The 22,543-nt window shown below is 43.8% G+C and overlaps 1 protein-coding gene across 1 annotated transcript; it reads right to left on the bottom strand.

The window, feature by feature from the left end:
• Positions 1–4,370: 4,370 nt before the first annotated feature.
• LOC117756533 (piggyBac transposable element-derived protein 4-like) lies at positions 4,371–16,372 on the bottom strand. Its single transcript, XM_034577078.1, has 6 exons — positions 16,295–16,372; positions 12,462–12,559; positions 11,665–12,212; positions 10,780–11,516; positions 10,557–10,749; positions 4,371–4,573 (listed from the first exon to the last, which is right to left on the bottom strand). Exons 1-6 carry the CDS (start codon positions 16,370–16,372, stop codon positions 4,371–4,373), a joined length of 1,857 nt encoding a protein of 618 aa, XP_034432969.1.
• Positions 16,373–22,543: the final 6,171 nt, after the last annotated feature.

Here is a 22,543-nt window from a genome sequence, read left to right on the forward strand (position 1 = left end):
CGCCAGCCACACGGACACACGCCAGCCTGAGCGTCCTGCGCTCCGATTGGCTTCGGCGCGCAGTGATGTCACTCTCTCTCTCTCTCTCTCTCTCTCTCTCTCTCTCTCTCTCTCTCTCTCTCTCTCTCTCTCTCTCTCTCTCCCCCTCGTTGGGGGGGGGGGGGGACTGACAGAGTTAAAGCCACATTATCTTCTCTGTTTACTTCCTCTTTTACTACTGCATCATAATTTATATACACAGCTGTGTCCATATGTGTGCTCAGCTTCCACTACTAACTGCAATAAAAAATATTGTAATAATAATTATAGTACTCATAATAATAATAATGATAGATTCATATACATTGGCACACACAGCTGTGTTTATATGTGTGCTGTGATCAACCATCTCCCACTACTGACTGTTAGCAAGTAACTAGTGATATATACAGTAATTATTTTATTGGAGATTTCTCTATTGGTGTGTATGTGTATAAATATCAGCACAGGCCTTTATATAAATTGTTCCTTTGTAGTTATTTTCTTATGATCGAAATCTATCTGTCTATCCATCGATCTGTCTGTCTGTGTAAGCTGTGAGGCGCCATTTAAACATTTAATACATGTTTATAACACACTATAAACGCTATTAGTACATTTTAAGTGTTTATGAATGCACAGCGTTTATTAAGTATTTATTATGAAGTGCTTGTAACACTTATAAGGATAAATAGGCAGACTTATAACAAAGTGTAACCATTTTCTTCATGCAGTAATGTAGAAGTATTCAGAAGCAGTGACAATCTAAATGTATAATCAACAGAATTTACTAAAAGCATAAAAAGTTATGGCACACACAGAGTAAAAAAGGGCCTATACATTGTTATACCATTCCATTATTATTGCTATTACTATATTGCTTTTTCCATTCTCGTTCCATTGCTGTGTAGATAAAGTGTAACTGTTGTAGTTAGCTGAGGTGTGGTTACTCTAAAATATTAGTTATATTGATTTAGTGGATGGTTTAATACATGCATGACATATATTAAATCATAATACGTTTTAAGTGTAACATCCTAGAAACTATAGCTGTTAAATAAATGTTGTAGAGTCAAAAGTACTTGACAATATTTTCCTGTGAACTGCAGGCAAAGCATAACGTTGCATTCTCACACTGAAATAAAGTACACTCTGGAAATACTGAAATAAAGTACATGCACCTTCTGTTTGTGGTAAAACACTATACTTTCCTCAAACTGCAGTTTACCACAAATTAACAATGTCTGAGCATGAGAAGGTGGAGCTGATATGATTTTCATGGTTTGAGACACTATTAAAACACTTTAATGATCAGATAAACCTATATTTAAAAAAGCACCTTTAGTTCCCACACATAAGCACTGTACATAGGATCCAGCTTGAGAGTAGCTTCAGGACAGGACAGAACACTCAGTGTGTGTCCATGTTTGGAGCCTGCACTGTTCCACAAATGTACATATAATTGTGTTCAAAGTATATATTCATGAGACCGTTTTCTTTTTTCTTAACTTTAATAACCAGTGTATTGTAGCATATTGCAATCGTACGGCAGAAGAAAGGGACCAAAGTGTGTCAACATCATTGAAATCTAATCCTTGAAATATTAGCAAGTGCTTGAAATGATTTCTACATTTCTATATCTGAAAAGCAGCTAACGTTTCCATTTCTGTTATTCTCTCTGATTCTGATGTCCAACAACAACCACACAGAGAGAGAGAGAGAGGGAGAGAGGGAGAGAGAGAGCATCAGGTGTAATTGGTATAAGTGAGGCATCCAGTTTCAATGATGTCATTCTTTGCAACCTCTGTCTTCTCTAAACTGTCGATGCATGTGTATGCTGCAAACATGTATACTGCAGTATCTTGTTTATTCTCTGAAACACATGTATCCAAAGGTGGATTAAAGACTTTACATTAATAAACACTGAATACACTACACTAAGTAACATTACTAACATTATTTATTTTTGCATGGCATTGCTGAGGATGATTATTAACGCCCTGCTGTGCCTTCAAAGGCTCGTTGCTCACCTACTTGTGTGTGAGAGACTTTCTTACTTAAAACCCCGGGTCAATGATCTGGTAAACTTTCCAAGGAACCTGTGACTTGGCTCCAGGTCAAGGTCAGTGCAAATCCAATTTGCTGCTGAATATAGCCAGCAAGTCAGCAACACTCAAGTCCTGTGTAGCCTGTGAAAGTGTGTTTTTCTTATGTTTTCTGTAAACTGTCTCACAGAAGAGCGAGAAGAGAAAAGGTACACGATACATTTATATGAAGCACTTGTCAAATTCCTTTTTGGGCTCTGGTCTTCCCTGTTTTGGCCACACGAGGGCAGCATTTGTATTCTTTTGGAGGCAAGGAATAAGTGGATTACTTGAGATAAAGGATCCTGGATTGCAACGATGGTCACGAGTCCATAGAACAGTATTGTATCGGTGTGTAGGAGTGGGGATAGGGGATGCAGTTCAAGTTAACTGCTAAGAATCCTGGTTTATTCTGTTAAAAACAATCCATTATTTAAAAGTATTCAATTTCAGATCATAGATAAAATGTATTTCAAATATTGTTTTGTGACAGTTTCTCTTTTCTTCTGACAATAATGGAAAATTTACAAGAATGTAACAAATGAGAATGTCCCTTTTAATTTAATCAAGCTGCACCAAATTTCACGCACTCATAGATATCAGTTCGCTTAATGTGATATATTCTTTTCTTCATCAAGAGCCATGAATTATTCTTTGGGAAAACAGTGAAAAAAGTTATTTTTTAAAAATCCCTAGATCCGCCCCCTGATCTGGATCCACCCCCAAAATTGTATGAATTCTTCCCTGGCCTAGACTGTATCCCTCCACCAAGTATTGCATAATCTTTCTTGAAACAAACAACAAACATCCAACGTTACCTCCTTGGTCGAGGTAGTAATTAAGAAACACACACACACACACACACACACACACACACACACAGTCTCCATGACTTCAGAGAGTATTACAATGATTTCCTGGAGGCATACTCGTGCCTTAACCATTGTTACTACTTGCCCTAACCCTAAACCAAATGAACCTCAACCTAACCTTGACTTAACCTTAGCCTAACCCTGACCTTCAGACATTTCTTCACCTTAAAAAATAATGATATGTTATGGGAACTTGCTTTTTGTCCCCTAAGGAAGAAAATGTCCCATAGTGTGACACACACACACACACACACCATCTCTGGCGTTTTGATGTTGAACACCACCATGTGATGATGTACAGTTGGTACACCGGACGACACACCCCTCGCTGCACATTGCAGTGTTGCATTAGTGGAGTTCAAACGTCTACTTGAGTAACTGACATTTCAATCTAGTGATTATATCCTAGATGTTCATGTTTGCAGTTGTTTGCCACAGCAAACACAGCTCGTGAGCAAACAACGGTCTTGTTTGCTCTCTGCTGGCAGCTGAGTGACAGTGCACAGATCCCTCAGAGCGGAGCGTGAGATGGTTGTACGTGCTAACAAATGTTTGTTGAGTGTAGGAGGGTGTGAGAGGTGTTTGTTCATACCTCTGTGACACTAAAAACCTCAAGCACATAATCCATTTATCCTGACATGACATTACAGGGTGGTGGTAAAGGCCAGAAGTTGCGTTGCTCTCTTCCTCATCTGAGCTTTAGTCATTTACCAAACATTTGTGTCTAAGTAGCTATCAGTGGATATAAGAGATGCTGATGAAAGAGCTCATTATCAAGTTCATTAGTACTTCATTGGCTATTCATCAATGCAAGTGGAATCTGAGAGGAGACCTTTTTACTTTGAATCCTCCTTTTATTGGTCAAATTTTAAATTTTACATATAAACAAACACAAGAAATTAAGTAAATTAAGAACATACATATTACCACCATGTATATTAATCTCATCCACCTACATACACAACTAAGACAACTACACATGGAGATCTGCACTGCGTTTCTCCATATGTGACGGAGAGTCTGAGCATTGGCCATCATCTTGTAATAATCATGCACCACTCTCAGGTTGGCCTTCAGTAGCTTCTGGAGTGGAGTGGAGTGGAGGGGTAGGAGAGGAGAGGAGAGGAGAGGAGAGGAGAGGTCATGCCCTCTGAGCAGCAGCAGCAGGACCAGACAGCACCTATAGGTGATGCTGTGACACCTCTCATCAGCCACTTTGACCCAGTGTTGTCCAAATATGGTTTAATCTCATATCCAGGAAACACTGTTTGACTTGATGACTGCACAGTTGGAAGAATGTGGGGGCAGAAGTGATGTGAGCATGCGGACGTGATGTCAACATTTTTCCTTCTCCCTCGTCAGTTGTTTAAACATTGCTGAAATAGCTGATGACAAATCAGCCGGCTGACCCCTGAGCGTCATCATGTCTGTTTTTAGTCATGTATACTGCAAAACCGCGGCCCACTTGGCCTTGGAAGTCCTTGTCTTTCTCTTCCCTGCTGCCTGCGTCGCCCACGCTCTCCCCTGGATAGCGGCGGACGGCCACAGCCTCTCCACTCGCCCCCACTCCCCTCCACTCTTCCCTCACCCACTGACCCACTGGCGGAAAGCGTGGGGACCATCTGTGTTGGAGAGGCTACTTTTAGTCTCCCAGGCTGCTATTTTCTCTTCACTGTACGGCTTTAAAAACACAGGCCGACTTACGCAATGCTTGTCTCACTCCCTGCTTCTCTCTTGCATTGCTTCACAGGTTTGCACAACAGTGCACTTGGCCTGTGGCAACACAACCTTACAGGAAGAATGGCTGTCAAATTTAGACATGAGAGGATTTCTTCTTTTCTGAATAAATGGAGGAATAAATGGTTCAAGATCGGAAATAGCTGAACATGTCGAGAAGGGAAAACAAACATATTCAGAACCAGTTCAACATCTATGAAGGATAATCATATCCTATCTTACAGCAAGAACGTACAATATTTGATTATTTTACACATTTCTCTCAAATTTATTTTGCATTATTATTAGATTTTACCCTTTTAATTTATTTTACCTCTTTTAATCTATTTACCCTTTTTTATTCTACTGAAAATAGATTTGATCTGTGTTATTTGATTTTGAAGTGTTGTCCCTGTACAGCCCCTTGAATCTATCTCTGTGCATGGAATGTGCTTTATGAATAAAACTACCTTGTCTTTCCTTATGTGTACAAACTCAATGCAATGATCAAGTCTGATCGAGTCACCAAGTCAGTTTTTCTACTTTGAGTTCACAGTTCAGTTTGAACTAGTTTAACTTGATTTCCACTGTCCACCTGGTTTAGAATTTGATTGCAGATAAGATATTTAACAGAGTAAAATACAATAACATGATTGGAATTACAGCATCCGTCATTGAAACTGAATAGATATAATATAAGCAACTGTAAAACTGGTGCCACACTGATGATATTTGAGTCTGAGTGAGGCTGTATTTAAGCTCAGCAGTGCCTGAAGCTGTGTTGATATCAGTAAGCTAACACAACTACTCACACTGACAGTGCTAACACACTGACTTATTATCACTAAACTCAAAGCCGATGTAATGAGTTCTGAAGGTATTTGATCATATTTAAAGATCTAATAATAATTTCTAGCTCGTGGCAATGCTAGATAAACAGAGGATTACAAAGGAGGGTATAAATGTGTGGCCTAAAATCCATGGAAACCTACAAGAGTTGATGAGATCTATAATTTAGAAATGCAAATAACAACACAATGACGGCACGAGAAGAAAGAGGATAGCTTAAGTCATTAGGATTCACTGGCCTGTGAACCATTAATGTCTGAACATTCAGCACCACTCCATCTAGTAGATGTTGAGATATCTTATTCAGTAAATTGCACTGGATGAAAGGTCACTAGCATTCTTTAGCTGACTTTTACTAAGGTTTTCTTTACCAACTTTAATGGCAATTGTTGAGGCATTTCACGAAAACACTAGAACAGCACTCTGTGCAGCGTTTACATCCACCATGGCCCAACAGTCTTCATGAAACCCCATTTAAATCCATTACATTCAGATTTTTATTTGGATCTGCATAGAATTGCTCAAGCTAAAAGATATCGGTCCCCTAATCATGGATCCATGAGGTGTTTCCATCTTGCAATATTAAAGAAAATTAAAATGTTTCCTGGATCTGCCCCCTTTCCAAATTCCATGCCAAACTTAGATGGGTTCTTTCTTGGACCATGTTGTACCCTTCCACCGAGTGTCGTGGAAATCCGTTATGAAGTTTTTCCATATTCCTGCTGCCAATCAAACAAACCAAACTAATGGATGGTGGTAAAATTGTGACTTCCTTGGTGCTTGAAAAAGCCACTTTAAAGGGGACATAGCATGCCCATTTTACCACAAGTTGATATGGTTCCTTGGGGTCTTAATGAAATGTCTGTAACATACTTTGGTCAAAATACCACAAGGATCATATAAAACAGCACCCTTTTTACCCTGTATAAAACAGCCCTCCACAGAGTGACCTGTTTTGAGTGCCTGTTCCTTTAAATGCTAATGAGCCAGCCCCCCCCCCCCCTCCCCAGAGGGGAGAGGGGGGCTATGAAGACCATCATTTACCCCCGAACCCCGACATTCAACGGGTACAACAACAAGCGGAGAAAGCAGAATCGCGGGCTGACCTTATATATACAGTCTATGGGGCTGACCAGCGCGGAGAAATGCATGTCCCGTGTGAACAGCCAGGCGGCTGCGTGCTGGAGAACGGCGCTGCGCTGCCTCGCAGCGGCGCTTCCGCGTCTGGTGTAACCCGGCGTAACGAGTGGGGGGGCTCTGTGTGTTTGTGCCAGTGTTACAGTAGTGCTGAACACTGCGGAAGTCTTCCACACTGCTGGCTGTGTGGCGTTGACACAAATTCCAGCTCACCCATGGGAGAGCGAGCGGTCGCGCCCGAGCAACTGCTGCAGCCTCCCAGTCCCAACGATCCAGACAAATGCCACATGTGAGTGAATCGCGGGCTGACCAGCGCGGAGAAATGCTCGTCCCGTGTGAACAACCCGGCGTAACGAGTGTGGGGGGACGGGGGGGATGGGGGGGGCCAAGGCCAAGGCCATGTAGGGAGACTTCCAGTTCCTTGTTACGACACAAAACCCAGGAAGCTCAATCGAGTCGCTCAAGCATGACGTTTCTGACTTAGAGGAACCATAACAAAACGCACCAGTGTTTTTTTCCCAGAGTTTTTGGGTTGGTAGACATGCCAGATACCCACATTAACGTGTAGAAGCACTAACAAAGTGGAATTTGCATGCTATGTCCCCTTTAAAGGGATAGTTCATCGAAAAATGAAAATTCAATCATCATCTACTCACTACTATGCCGATGGAGAGGTGGGTGAAGTGTTTGAGTCCACAAAACACTTTTGGAGTTTCAGGGGTAAACAGCATTGCTGCCAAATGCAATGCAATTAAAGTAAATAGTGACCTCTTCTTCAAACGTAATAAAAAAATAAAAATGATTCCGGTAGCGGACATTTAGGCATAAAACTAAATGATATCAGTAAGCTAAAGTAGAGTAGATAATGAGTGAATTTTCATCTTTCAGTGAACACTTTTCATTTTTTCAACATAGACAATCCTTACAGGACAACATAGCACAGGTTTCTCTAACAATATAGCCTACATTAAAGTACTGTATAACACGTGACACATAAGAAACAGAATTGAGAAATGCAAACAAATATCCTCAAAATATTGGAGAAAATAGAAAAGCAGTGACATTTCACCAAACAAATGCTGTGAAAAGGTTAAAAGGTAATGTTTCCCCCCCCCCCTTAACATAGGCTCATAATTAGTAATTTGGTGTATTTTTAAATACTTTGAAAATGCTCTTTTATAGTTAGAATTTGCAGAGAAATACATTTTCTCACTTACAGACACACAAATTGTCATTTCTATACAGGTTGTGTACATTTCAAATAAATAAGTTAATAAATGAACTTTTCAGGTGTTTGCATTGTGGTGAATGTAAGTTTAAATACTGTTTTACAGAGAGATGTTCCTATATTTTTCGGACAAATAGAAAATCTTGATGCTTTAAAACACACTAAGGCGCATTAATAATTGTCTTATGTTAACAAAGGGGACACACATAGGGCAAAATACATTTTTATGCTTTAACACAAAAAGTTGCATGAATGGTAAAAATGCCTGTGCCATATGAAGGTATGAAGTCACAGTGTCACACACTGACTCACTGAGAGTTTTGATGACTCCAGAGGAAAAAAGAGAAATGATGTAAGTTGCAGGTTAAACAGCTGATAGACACTGTGGCTAAAGATAGTTGCTCTGACCACAAGTCAGTCTTGTGTTTTAAACCATGTTGATCTGAGACACATGACATCACTGAGGGAGAAACAAGCAGTTTCCCATGTTTCACACAGTAAACCCAAACTGAGCAATTACATACTTTGGCTACAGTCCTGAATGTCAGGTCTGATTTGAACCACAGGCGTGAGTGTTTACCCACAGTGACACCTTCCTCTCCAGGGGTAGACTTTAAATAGACATGTTCAATCTTTTCCATAAGATGCTGGCCTTTAAAAGCACTTTATCCTCCACAGCTTGTTTGTATTTGACAGTTATTCCAGTTGTGTTTGTTCATGTGCAGTAAAGTGTGGTGAAACTCCAAATGGAAAATATGGCATCTCTTTCTGGGAACACAGCCTTGATTTATGACCTGCATTCACTTTCACAAGTGAAATTTATGTGCAATGACTGTTGGACTATGTCCACACAGTGATGGAACATTCTGTGTGTGTTTGTGTGTGTGTTTAATCCACCACGGGGTCATGGTGACCTGTCATGATGACCTGTCATGATGACCTATGATTGATGGCAGATAGAAGCCTTGTTTTGTCAAAAAGAACATCAAACAAAGTTTTTTCTCTAAAATAACTTTATAATGAAAAATTTTATCTGATCGCCTAAAAATGTACGAACCAGATCACAGAAAATATAGACAATTAAAGACAAAAGCATTACACGGAATTATTCAATGAAACTTTAGTCTTGGTAAGAAACCAAATAGTGATTTCTTTGAAACATAAAATAAAAACAAAGTTACCACAGTAGCTCCTAATGTATTAGTAAGAACTAGAATGGCACTCAGCAGATCGCCTACCTTCGCCAAGGCACAATAATCCTTCACATGATCAACTAGTTCTTATAGTAGACATATAAAAAAGTAGTGGTCTGTTAACCTAAATTATTTATATCTTGTAAAACATAGTTATTTTTTCAAAGTCTGGACCTGCCCTTTAATCTGCATCCCCACCACCACAATGTGATGTGTTCTTCCCAGGCCCCACCAGGTCTGGTTGGCATCGATTTGGTAGTTGCTCAATCTTGCGAACAGCAGACATGTAAAAATATTTGTTCAAACTTTCTTGGCAGAGGTAATAATAAAACACTGACAGGGTGCATAATGAGTAATTCTATCTCTGATACTTTAGGTAAACTTTGCTGTTAATACTTTTGTACTTTGACTTTTAATGCAAGACTTTTACTTCTACTGGCGTGTTTTTCATTGTCTTGTTTTTAACACTAAATAAAAGATGAATGAATCATCTATCACTACAGATAAAGGAATATATATCGAAAGAAGAGCTCGGAATTACCAACCCACGAGTCTGAAGTTGCAACTGGAGCGCCCCTTCAAGTCGGAAATTCAACTCGGATGGTCGGAGGAACCTCATCACCCCTGACTGACTAATCACAGATGGCTGCTCCATGTATCAACAGAAGTGAAAGCTATAGTTTTTACTGTTTATAAGCACTTCTGTCATTACGTTTATCATAAACTAGTCCTGTCCAATGACTGTCTGTGGACTACGGTGTTAGTTTGCGTAATTAACCCCGGCCTTTCGTCCATTCGTCACCAGAACATCTGATCACTGCTCACAGCTGACTCAGAGTCAGCTGCTTAAATTGTATATTCAAATTCTCAGTTAGCGTATATATTTTGAGTTCTTATAACTTGTCTTTTTTCACCTTGTGTTTTCCTGCCACTGTCTCACCAGCCTGTTCACCGCCTCCCTGCATTACCGTACTGCCTTCTTTGGACAATAAAACCCTTTAAACCTGCTCCTATGTGTGTTGCACTTGGGTTCAGCTCTCAGTGCAATCGTAACAGTTCAAGCTCATTGAAAATTAATGTCATGAAGAATTTAGAACAAGGAGATCTGAGAATATCGCTGATTTCAGACATGGACTAAATTTCAGGGAATCTGCGGACATCCTCTAACCCTTGTGTTGTCCCTGCTTCCCCCGGCTGTTGGCTGTGAGCGTTTGGGTACTGATTTAACTAACCCTTGTTGTGTTGTCCCCACTCCTCCTCCTCCTCCTCCTCCCTCTCCTCCTGCTTGGACTGTGGACCCTAACCCTCCCCCTCACATAGCCCACCACATATTAGCACGCACACGTAGGGCAATAGACAAGTGAGCAGCCCTTGCAGATGTATTTGTTACACCCGCGGCACATGGTGTGAGTTTTACAGTCCTTTTTCGTGGGGCATATCTGACACCTCTTCCTCTTACTCGCCCCGAGCGGGGCTGCTGCGGCGGCGACTAGGGCTAGGGAGGAGGCCGGATGCTCAGGTTGTTGTTGTTGTTGTTGTTGTTGTTGTTGTTGTTGTTGTAGGGCTAGAGGGGTGGCCGGACGCTCGGGTCGAGCGTTGTCGTCGTCGTCGTCGTGGTCAAGAGCTCTCCGCGCGGCGGTGGCTTTCACAGCCTTCACAACCGCGGCGGACACTTCCGTGCGGGGGATGCGCTCCCTTCGTGCGATGAACGGAGTCACGAGAGCCTTTCCCAGCTGCTCGAGGAACACCCTCCGCTTGTTCCGCTTGCCCGGCATCCAGTCGGGGTTTATCTCTCTCCATATCACGAAGGCGTTGTACGAAGAGACGTCGAGGATGTTGTGGAAGACGACCAGGGGCCAGCGCGCGGTCATCCTCCTGCAGCTGTACGTTCCGATCACCTTGTCTAGGTTGTCCACGCCTCCTTTGTTGCGGTTGTAGTCCAGGACGATGACCGGTTTCCTGTCCTCGCGGTCGCTGACGTCGGCCTCCGCGTGCCGCGTGCTCAGGAGCACCACGTTCTTGTTTTTCTTTGGGATGTAGGACACCAGAGTGGCGGTGGGCGTGAAGGCGAACCTGGAGGAGAACACCTCTCTTTCCTTGACCGCGAGCAGCCCGGTCGGGAGCTCGGGCTTGTTCTTCCGAACCGTGCCGACCACGGTGATCTTCCTCTCCAGGAGCTGCCGCGCGAGTTCGTAGGAGGTGAAGTAATTGTTGCACGTGACGTTGCGACCGAGCAGTCCCTCCGTGACATCGAGCACGACCCGCAACCCCTGGTTCCTCTCCGGGTGTCCGCCGATCGGCTTTCCGGTGTAGACTTGCATCTTCCAAGCGTAGCTGGATTTGGCGTCGCAGGCCACCCACGACTTGATCCCGTATTTCGCAGGCTTGCTGGGCATGTACTGTCGGAAAGGACACCGGCCTGGGGAGAAAAAGAGGAGGAGAGGAGATGCGAATGTTGACAGGAGAGGAGATGAGGACGAGGACTAGCAGCCGCTAGCTAGCTATAGCTACATAACATAATAACATAACATAATAATAATATTTAAAAAACGGAAAAAAAGAATAACCTCTGAACGGAACCAGTTGCTCGTCCACGGTCACTTCGGGCCCCGGGTTGTAGAGGCGCGGCAGCCGCGCCACCCACGCATCCCAGACCTCTCGCATGGCCGCCAATTTGTCCGCGGCGCGTCTCGCGCGTCTCGTCTCGCGGTCGTCGAAGCGCAGGAGTCTGGAGTACGTGTGAAAGACTTTGAGTGGCATCGTGGCACGAAATATCGCCCGGCCGCTCTGGGCATCCCACAAGCTGGCGGCGGCCTCGCCCCGGGACCTGTACACGCCCGCTAAGATCAGCAGCCCTACGTAGGCGCGCAGGTCGGTCTCGTCCATCCCTTTCCAGTCGTCGCCGTATTTTCGACGACCCTCCAGATTCGTCATCTCCAGGATGATGTTCTCTACCCTCGGCGTGACGAACAGGCGGAACGTCGAGGCTACGTCATGGGTGCGGGACGTTGCGTGCGTCGTGGGGCCCGGGGGGACCCCGATGGGTGTAGCGGCGGCGGCGCTTTGAGCCGCAGCAGAGGAGGAAGAGCAGCAGCCCTCCTCTCGGTCGTACGCCCTCGAGGACCATGTTATTTCTCCGTTTCTTGACAGGAAGGTCTCTCTTTCCAAGAGTCCGGTGGTGGTGGTGGTGCCGTGGTCTTCTCCTTCTCCTCCTTCTTCTTCGCTTCGGTCTCCTTCTTCTTCTTCTTCTTCTTCTTCTTCCGAGGATGAGCACGATGACGAATCTGCAGCAGCATCACACACTGGGTCGTAGTCTTCGTCGTCGTCGTCTCGGCCTTCTTCTCGGTCCGCTTCTCGGTCTTGCTCTTCCGCGTCCTCTTCCGGTTCAGAGGATTGCTGCTGGGAGAACAGCTGTTGGAGAACCTGTTCTCTGGTGAAACGTGCTTGATGTGACATCGAGACCTGGTCAGGAAGAACAGCACACGGACGTGTCCTGACTTGTCCCGGATTTATTGTTAGTAATCTATTTATATCCCTATACTCGCACACACACGTTGGGGGTGGGGAATTGGTCAATTTGCTGGACAATACAGCTGATTCCAATTGTGATCTCGGGAGAAACACACTGGCCTCTCTGTGGGTCTCAATGACCCCACAGAGAAACACACTGGCCCCTCTGTGGGTCTCAATGACCCCACAGAGAAACACACCGGCCTCTCTGTGGGTCTCAATGACCCCACAGAGAAACACACCGGCCTCTCTGTGGGTCTCAATGACCCCAGGAGAATTGGAGAATGACAATCCATGGGTCACCCTAACCCTGACCCTGACCGGCCAGGGCTTGCGGATGATCGCACGCACGCACGCACGCACGCACGCAAGCACGCACACGCACACTCTGGGTCAATCTGACCCAGGGACAACACGAGGGTTAATAAGCCTGTGTTGGTCATGTGCATGCAGCCCAGAATAATCGAAAAGAAAAGGGGATATAAGTCCCTGACAGACATAAAAACCAGTGCAGTGTGTTGTTCTGCAGCAGAGGAACAAAGAATCATAGAGCTCTGTGAAGAATTTAAATTCATATAAACCAACGAAGGAAGCATCTCGTAAGCACAAGGCTAAGGAGATGTCATGACAGACAATATCTGACAGATTGAAGGTAAAAGTTACATTGACCGTCTGTATTGGTGAAATAAATTTATGAGGAGGGCATGAACCCACAGACAGAGAAGAGAGTACAAAGACTCTTACGAAGTGAGCAACATGTCAGTATTAGTATAAGAATCTGCAGAATTTTATTACAAACTAAACCTTTTCACGTGTGGTGTTAATCTTTCTCCACTGCCTACACTGTTTTCATTGTATGTTTTAAAGGGGACATAGCATGCCCATTTTACCACAAGTTGATATGGTTCCTTGGGGTCTTAATGAAATGTCTGTAACATACTTTGGTCAAAATACCACAAGGATCATATAAAACAGCACCCTTTTTACCCTGTATAAAACAGCCCTCCACAGAGTGACCTGTTTTGAGTGCCTGTTCCTTTAAATGCTAATGAGCCAGCTCCCCCCTCTCCCCCCATGATTTTAAACGATATAAATTACATATTTTATATGATATAAATTATCAAATATGCATCCCATACTTTGTATTCCCCTTCTGTTGTCCTGGAGTTTTAATTTTCCCAATCACATAATTAAATGTCCCCCTCTGCCCATCCACTACAAGCACACAAGCAGACAGACAGAGAGAGAAAGAGAGGGGTGGGGGGGGGGCTATGAAGACCATCATTTACCCTCGAACCCCGACATTCAACGGGTACAACAACAAGCGGAGAAAGCAGAATCGCGGGCTGACCTTATATATACAGTCTATGGGGCTGACCAGCGGAGAAATGCTCGTCCCGTGTGAACAGCCAGGCGGCTGCGTGCTGGAGAACGGCGCTGCGCTGCCTCGCAGCGGCACTTCCGCGTCCGGTGTACCCCGACGTAACTACTGTAACCCGGCGTACAGTAGAGCTGAACACTGCGGAAGTCTTCCACACAGCTGGCAGTGTGGAAGACCGCTGCGAGGCAGCGCAGCGCCGTTCTCAAGCGCGCAGCCGCCTGGCTGTTCACACGGGACGAGCATTTCTCCGCTGGTCAGCCCCATAGACTGTATATATAAGGTCAGCCCGCGATTCTGCTTTCTCCGCTTGTTGTTGTACCCGTTGAATGTCGGGGTTCGGGGGTTACAGTAGCGCTGAACACTGCGGAAGTCTTCCACACTGCTGGCTGTGTGGCGCTGACACAAATTCCAGCTCACGCACGGGAGAGCGAGCGGTCGCTCCCGAGCAGCTGCTGCAGCCTCCCAGTCCCAACGATCCAGACAAATGCACATGTGAGTGAATCGCGGGCTGACCAGCGGAGAAATGCTCGTCCCGTGTGAACAGCCCGGCTGCGTGCTTGGGAACGGCGCTGCGCTGCCTCCGGTGTAAACCCGGCGTAGCGAGTGTGGGGGGACGGGGGGATGAGGTGGGGGGTGGGCCAAGACCATGTAGGGAGACTTCCAGTTCCTTGTTACGACACAAAACCCAGGAAGCGCAATCGAGTCGCTCAAGCATGACGTTTCTGACTTAGAGGAACTATAACAAAACGCGCGAGTGTTTTTTCCCCAGAGTTTTTGGGTTGGTAGACATGCCAGATACCCACATTAACCTGTAGAAGCACTAACAAAGTGGAATTTGCATGCTATGTCCCCTTTAAATGAATTGTCAAATCCACAAGACTGTGGATACTAAGCTAATAGATACAATCAGATATGTTTGAAACGGTGGTGTAGAAAAATTGCATCACTATAATACATTTACTGTTAGTTAGCCTGATAAGGTGAGATTTGTGTGAAGCCTCTCTGACCCACTGACCTAATAACCCACAGCCTTTATTCATTCTTCTCTGTCACATCCCATCAGGAGTAATCTGAGCAGCCAAACAGGGACGTGGCAACAAGGGAAGATAAAGTATAAAAATAGTATACACAGTATTAAGTAGCCTCTAATGAACTGTGAAGAGAGTGTTTGTTTTAAATAGACGTAAATCTGTAAATATGAACCTTTTAGCCACAAAAAGATGCCACAGCCACTAGTGGGCGACATCCACCTGAGCCCTAACAGCTGCAGAGGAGCTGGGGATAGGGGGGGGGCACATCTTTACTTCGTTTACTCAACTGGATCAGTTATATATCAGTGAGGGAAGACTGAATATTACTTGTAGAGACTCATCATAAGATAATGAAGTTGTACATGACCCATTTGTGAGTAGCTCTTATTTTCTTAAAGAGTTGCATTTTCTGTCATTCATTCATTATTTTTTATCTTTACCAACCACAGTGTTGACGGAGCCAGTATGACTCTATCTGCAGCTGTAGAAATGCAGGGAGAAAGGGTCAAGACCAAAAAGCAAATGTTTTACATGTGTCAGTATATCCTCTCTTTTCCCCAATCTGAAACACGGGTAGCAGCACGAATCTCTGCCTGTCTGACTGACATCTCTCAGTGGATGTCTGCACACCACCTGAAAATGTACCTTGACAAGACTGAAATACTTTTCCTTCCAGGGAAAGACTCTCCCACCCACGACCTGACTATTAACTTTGACAACTCCGTGTTAACCCCCACTCAGACTGCTAGGAACCTGGGTGTGACACTCGACAGTCAACTCTCCCTCACTGCCAACATTACTGCAACAACACGTTCCTGTAGATACATGCTGCACAACATCAGGAGAATACGCCCCCTTCTCACTCAGAAGGCGGTGCAGGTTCTGGTCCAGGCTCTGGTCATCTCATGCCTAGACTATTGTAACTCGCTCCTGGCAGGTCTACCTGCTAGTGCCATCCGACCTCTGCAGCTCATCCAGAATGCAGCAGCTCCACTGGTCTTTAACCTACCTAAATTCACTCACACTACTCCGTCGTGTGCGTCATGGGGCTCGGGGGGACCCCGTTGGGCGTAGCGGCGGCGGCGGCGCTTTGAGCCGCAGCAGAGGAGGAGGAGGAGGAGGAGGAGGAGCAGGAGCAGCAGCCCTCCTCTCGGTCGTACGCCCTCGAGGACCATGTTATTTCTCTGTTTCTTGACAGGAAGGTCTCTCTTTCCACGAGTCCGTTGGTGGTGGTGGTGATGCTGTGGTCTTCTCCTTCTCCTCCTTCTTCTTTGCCTCGGTCTCCTTCTCCTTCTCCTTCTTCTTCTTCTTCTTCTTCTTCTTCCGAGCACGATGACGAATCTGCAACTGCATCACGCACTGGGTCGTAAAATCCGTTTCAAAACACTAGTACTATGATACCGGTCTGTACCAACTGACATTAGCAATTAGATCCTCAGGCAAAGGTTGGTCTCACTGCTATAATAACAGCAAAGTGTACTAGGTGGAATCATTAATTATGCATTAAAGTAAATAAAGTTTATCCTATTTGTGGTACACTAGGCTAATAATGGTGCACTAAGATGTTGGGGGGGGGGGGGGGGGGGGGGGGGGGGGAATACAGTTCTACAGTTAAACTGTTTTACTGATAGTTTAGCTATAAAATAAATGTCTGTAAAAAAAATGCAGATGGCCATCCCTTTTGGGATTCCCTTTCTTTTCATAAATCACATAACAAACCTATTATACATACAACAGCCGTCATCATAACATAAGTATTACTGAAACTGAATAAGTGTTTCATTTGTTTTTCTTTATAAACTCTTCCTAAATTGAATAATATTTGAGAAACATTCGAAATCATTGTCCAGAGAATTCCACCGTTTCACTCCATGAACAGAAATACACATCTGATTTAATGAAGTGCATGTGGACTTTTGAAATTATACTTATACATAATATTTTATTAACGTGTTTTAATGTAAAATCTACAGCTGGAAGGTAAATGCAGTGGAGTGAAAAGTACTACACACAGAGGCTTTGCATTCAGTGTATTTGTATCATTTCCAGATTTTCAGTTCAGGCTCTTAGTTATGAGCCTAACCTGTAGAGACCAACAGGGGGCAGCAGAGGGTTTTGGTGCAATCAGTGACTTGTCCTCACCAGACAACTGTATCTTGATAAGGCAGGAGAGAGAGAGAGAGAGAGCTGATTTAATGAGAGCAGTAGGAAACACAGCATGCTGCAGCTGCCCTCGTCACTGGCCTGGTATGGGTGCGCCACACTCAGATGAAGGATGGAGCTGGGCCATCCACGGCCAAGATGAGCAGAGGCGGGGGGCCTCGGGGTGCCACTTCCTCCCTTTCCCTCTCTTGGCAGTCGCCATAATTGCTGAGGTTGCCTAGCGACCGGAAGCCTGGAAACAGAAGGTGTCACTTGTTACCTCAGAGCTCGATTTAGCCAGACTGTAAAATAGCCACTGGTTGGATCATGAAGGGAGGAGGGGGGCGAGTTACTAAAGATGAGCAGCAGAAGGCCGGGGGAGAGGGAGGGATCAGAAAACAGACAGAGGTCACTGTGACGGCCATGCATGACTATAGTGTTTTTTTCTCGGTTATATTCAAATTAGCACAAAAAAACCCTCTATCCTATAAGCAGTCATGTGAAACAATATGATTTTATAACAATAATAACAATAATAGAATGACAACACCAATATTAAGGCTTAAAAATTACATATGTATAATAAATAATGTTTTCTATCCTGGACTCTATTTGTGAACTAACCACTGGTGTGTGGTGCAATAAGCATCAATAAATAACCAGTGTCAAGACCTTTTTTAAAGGTTGAAAGAAAAAAGACATTTCATCATCAGTATTTTTGCATGATAATGTCCCTTCAGCACGTTTTGTTTCTCTTCTTGTCAGCGAGCCGGCTGGGGTCAATTACAGGCCAATAAAAGTAGGAGTGAGGCGCTATAGTTCCAACATGTAGGAGGAGATCATGTATCAGTGTTGATGCACTTTGTAGCACTCACCCACAGAAGCAGATAAAGGTACATTTATTAATTACTCAATCCAAGTAATTATTTTTAGTACCGATTTAGGAAATAAGACACTCATAGTATTTTTACAATATGACACAAGGTGACAGTATGTGTTGTTCTTTGTGATTAACTCTTAGTGCTGCAGATCACTGTTAATACAGCTTTATTGTCTTTAACTTTTACCTCTCATCATCATCTTTTCCAGCTGTAAAAGGAAACCCTTTCATTCCAGCACCGCACGCCACAGTGAGCAATCAGCTGCTAGAAGACAGCGGTTTGTTTAGCAACAGGATAGCCACATATCTTTCTTTGGAGTTGTTGGAGAACAAAACGGAGCTAAACTGTGAATGAAGTTGCTGCCATGATTCGGCAACAACCATGTTGCTCTGTGTCTGCTGGATTTTAAAATAGGCAACTTCTTTCTAACACCATATTTATGTTATGAGGTCATACTACTGTATGTTCGTGTGTTTATGGTAGAACATGTAATCGATGACAAAGACCATGCTTTTTTGGGATTTATTACTTACTTACTCAGAGAGGAGGTAACATTTCGGTAACTTTGAATGTTTCCATTTTAGCCAGTCAAGTTATGATGTAGCTATGGGTGCCCCTAACCATATAAGGCAGAGCGAGTAGATCCAAGTTATCCACATCCTCTATCCTCAGACACTATATTTGCAAAAGTAAATCACCAAAGTTTGTCTATCACTAAAGATATATCATTGGCCAAATGCCAAGCAGACCAGCGTTGCCTTCCTTAGAACCATAACACTGGCCTACCTGAAAATAATTGAAAAATATTATTTTGTCCTTTGTGGGACATTTGTCACAGTTGGCTAAACTTCATTATCATTTTAATGATTATTTTTCCAAAATGGACTAATAGACAGAAGTATCACTATTAGAATTACAATATGGAGAAACAGAATGATGTAATATGTACGTATTGTGAGTTACCACAATATAAGTATTATGCGTAACACTTAAGTAAAGGGCATAGAAGTCAAGACTATAAGACCTAAACTATTCAAAACACAATTTTCTGCATGTTGACTTAAGTTATGGTGGGCATGTAAATCGAGTCATTGACTGGACACCACAGTCAGTGTGATTCTTTTGAAACAGTCTATTTGAAAAGTCTTCATTCTCAGAATCATTTCCCATCATGATGTCATTAAAGGCTTGTCAGTCTGAATCCTGATATTTTTCTTTCCGACCGCTCCTTTTCCTCGTCGTCTGTCCTCCTCCTGCTTCCGCTCTTCTGTCCTTAGCTCTCATCCCCTCCTCCCCTGCTTTTCTGTTTTTCTCCACGTGTCCCTTCCCTCCAATGAGCCCTTCCCACAACACTGTACAACTCACTCTCCTCTTTCCTGTCCCCATTCATCCTCATTATTTGCTTTTTTCCCCCTTCATCACCTTCTCTCAGGCCTTCCACTGACTGCCGTTAAAACGCCTCCCTCCCTCCCCACTACACCATCTCTGCCTCCATCTCTGGTGTGCGTACAGCGGATGGCAGCGGCCCACTCAGTCCTCTCAGGGAGCAGAAGGTTTGTCCACTCCCACTCAGGCTTTGCGTCATGGAACACGGAGAAATAGAGACAGAGGAGAGAGAACAGATGGGAGGAGGACACACTGGCTGCCTGTTTTATAACATTACTCCTAACAGCACTGTGGTCATCAGTGGGACTGTGTAAAGTAGCAGGCTATTGTGGACTCGTCAAGTGGGGCCTATATATAGACCTGGGCTTAATTTAGAGGAGCAGGAAGTCACAGAAATGGTGTGAGGAGGGAATTTAGTTTGGGAAAGGTTAGAAGATTTATTCATGATTCTGAAAGGATTCAAAGTGTTGCTTCTGTAAGAGAGACACGTGCTTCAGTGTTTAGCAACGTGACGATTTAAACAAGCATCAAAAAGAAGGAGGCACTTATTTTATTTTTTATCAATGGGAACCAACTTTCCTGACCATAAACTCACCCTCATGCACACGTTTCCTAAGTGTGGAAATCCAATCTGAGGGCTTCGCTCTAACAAGATTGGTGTAACCATAGCGACGTGATGCACATCAGTGCGTGACATCATAACTGACACAATCACTCCCCATTTACGCAAGTGGAAAAACAATTCAGACCATCCTGCTCTCATTATTCGAGCCTGCACCAGCTCCTACCTATGACTTAAATAACAAGCATTGCATAAGATTCTGGTCTCAGATGACAATTACAATAATAGAATATGCTACATTCTACAAATTGCAGTGGGGATAGCGATAAAGCATGTTCAAATGCAAATGCTGTTTACTGGATTTACACAGGAACAAAACAAAAATGGGATTTGTAGCAGCGTGTAAACAACAGATTACATCTTCTGACGGCAAAGCTTGAGCATGAACAGTCAAATCTGGGTCGCAAGTGAAAGCAAACATCCACCCTGGGAGAGAATTCCCATGTTTGTCTCCCAGAGATCTTAGACAGCTGGATTAAGATGTACAGACAAGTTGCCTCAAAAGCTCTGCAGAGAGAAGACACCAGTGTGTGATGCCATCAGGCAGTTTTTTCTGGATCAGCCTCACTGATATTGAACTGAATGTGTCAATGTGAGGACATGGTGCCCAGGGTGGTGGTTTTTTTTGTGGGTATATGAGATTGTCTTTTGGTTAAGCCCTGTCTTGTAGGTACAGATGTGGGCATTGAAGCATAATGAAAGTCCACAAAATTATCCACCGACAAATTTTAGATTTGTGTTGTACATCCACAGTTTAGCTTTTACGTCAGCGTTTGCAGAGCATTTGGGCTTATAACAATCTTGAGCATTAAATGTGTGATTATATTCAACTGTGTTTTTTTACTGACTGGTTTCTGCACAGATTTGACAGAGAAGACATTCATTTATATTAGTTTCTTCCCTGTTTGCAGTCCTTGTGCTTTTATGTTAATGCAAGGAAAGATATCTGCCAGTCAAACAGGGGCGTATCAAGCACGGTGCCAGGGGGCCACTGGCCTGAGCTGAAATCTGATTGGCCCCTGAAGTGCCCTTGAAGTGCCCTTCTAACAATATTTTTTTTGTTTTCTTAGCTCTTTGTTGAACATATGAGTGTCCCCTCTTTGTAAATTGTGGCCCCTTTATGGCCCCTGATTTAGAAAAATCTCAGATCCACCACTGCTGCCTGCCAACACCTCTAAAACTTATCAACACACTCTTTCATGTTTGTTTAATCTGGCCATAATCCAAAGTGAAAAAAATGTGCATGCATATATTAGAATGGTATTAAATTAAAAGAAAGCAAACAAACATTTCACCTCCTCAAAAATGGATACAAATTCATTTGAAGCAGTTTTGGTTGACTGGCACCTTTGAACCTACCATGAACACTAAAGGCCAGTTCACCATTGAATTGGTAGAATAAATTCATTTCCCCCCTGAGGATGAATCCTACTGTTTTGGTTCTTGCATGAATATTCTTCTTGGTTGGGCGGCTGTGGTTTAGTGGGTACAACAGGTCGGCCATTCACCAGAGGGTGAGTGGTTTGATCCCTGTATAAAGCTCCTTGAGTGTGGAAATCATTCCATTTACCATTCTTCTTCCTCATCCACTGATATTATAAAACTCCTGGAAAACCAATTTTCCCAATACCCCACTTCACATCCATGTGGTCGAACCCTACAGCCTGAACACACTAGTTGTTTTTCTGCAGCCACATCAGCATTTTCCCCTTGTGATTTCTTCTTGCCCCCTGCAGATGGACTTCATCTCACTCAAGGCCTGAGTCACAACAAGCTCTAGTGAACCGAAGAGTTTAATCAATCACAACACTCTGCACTAAGATGTGTCACGGCTGCTGTCCGAGGTGGCTGATCCCGGGACCACCAGTGAAGAGGGAGCTGTCTGTGGTACTCACCGTCATAGATCTGCTGACTGGTGAGATTCCTGCTGTGAACAAATGAACTCTTCTCCGGCCGTGGGACGTTAAGTTTTTAACAGGCGATGTGGTAGAAAGCTCTTCTTGTGTCGTGTCCGAGCAGCAGTTCATGTTAATCTTCTCACTGCTGATATCAGTGCTGCTGTTGCCTCTGTTGTGACCTGAACTTGCCCCTGAACTTCAGACCACCTTGCAGGGGCTGTATGACTAATCTTTCAATAATCCTCCGTGGTATCTCAGTTTTTGAGCAAGGGTCTGCTGTCACTTCTGTCACCTGAATCTATGAAACTAGGGGGCGACAGAGCGTTTACCACCAGGGCCCCAAGGCTCTGGAATGAATTGCCTGAGGAAATAAATTTGGGATAATCCTGAATTTACTTGGGATACCAGGCTATTTTGTTCTCTTATCTATTTATAATTTATGTACTTAATTCAGTATTTCAACTCTTTGTTTTCTTGTTGTGCAGCACTCAGTACTTTGTGTTGAAAAGTGCTCTATATATTATTATTACTATTATTTATTTCAGATAGTAATAGTCATTAGACTTTTATCCACTATATCGCAACCATTCCATAT

This window comes from Hippoglossus hippoglossus, chromosome 22 (genome assembly GCF_009819705.1).
Source record: "Hippoglossus hippoglossus isolate fHipHip1 chromosome 22, fHipHip1.pri, whole genome shotgun sequence".
Lineage (NCBI taxonomy): Eukaryota > Metazoa > Chordata > Actinopteri > Pleuronectiformes > Pleuronectidae > Hippoglossus > Hippoglossus hippoglossus.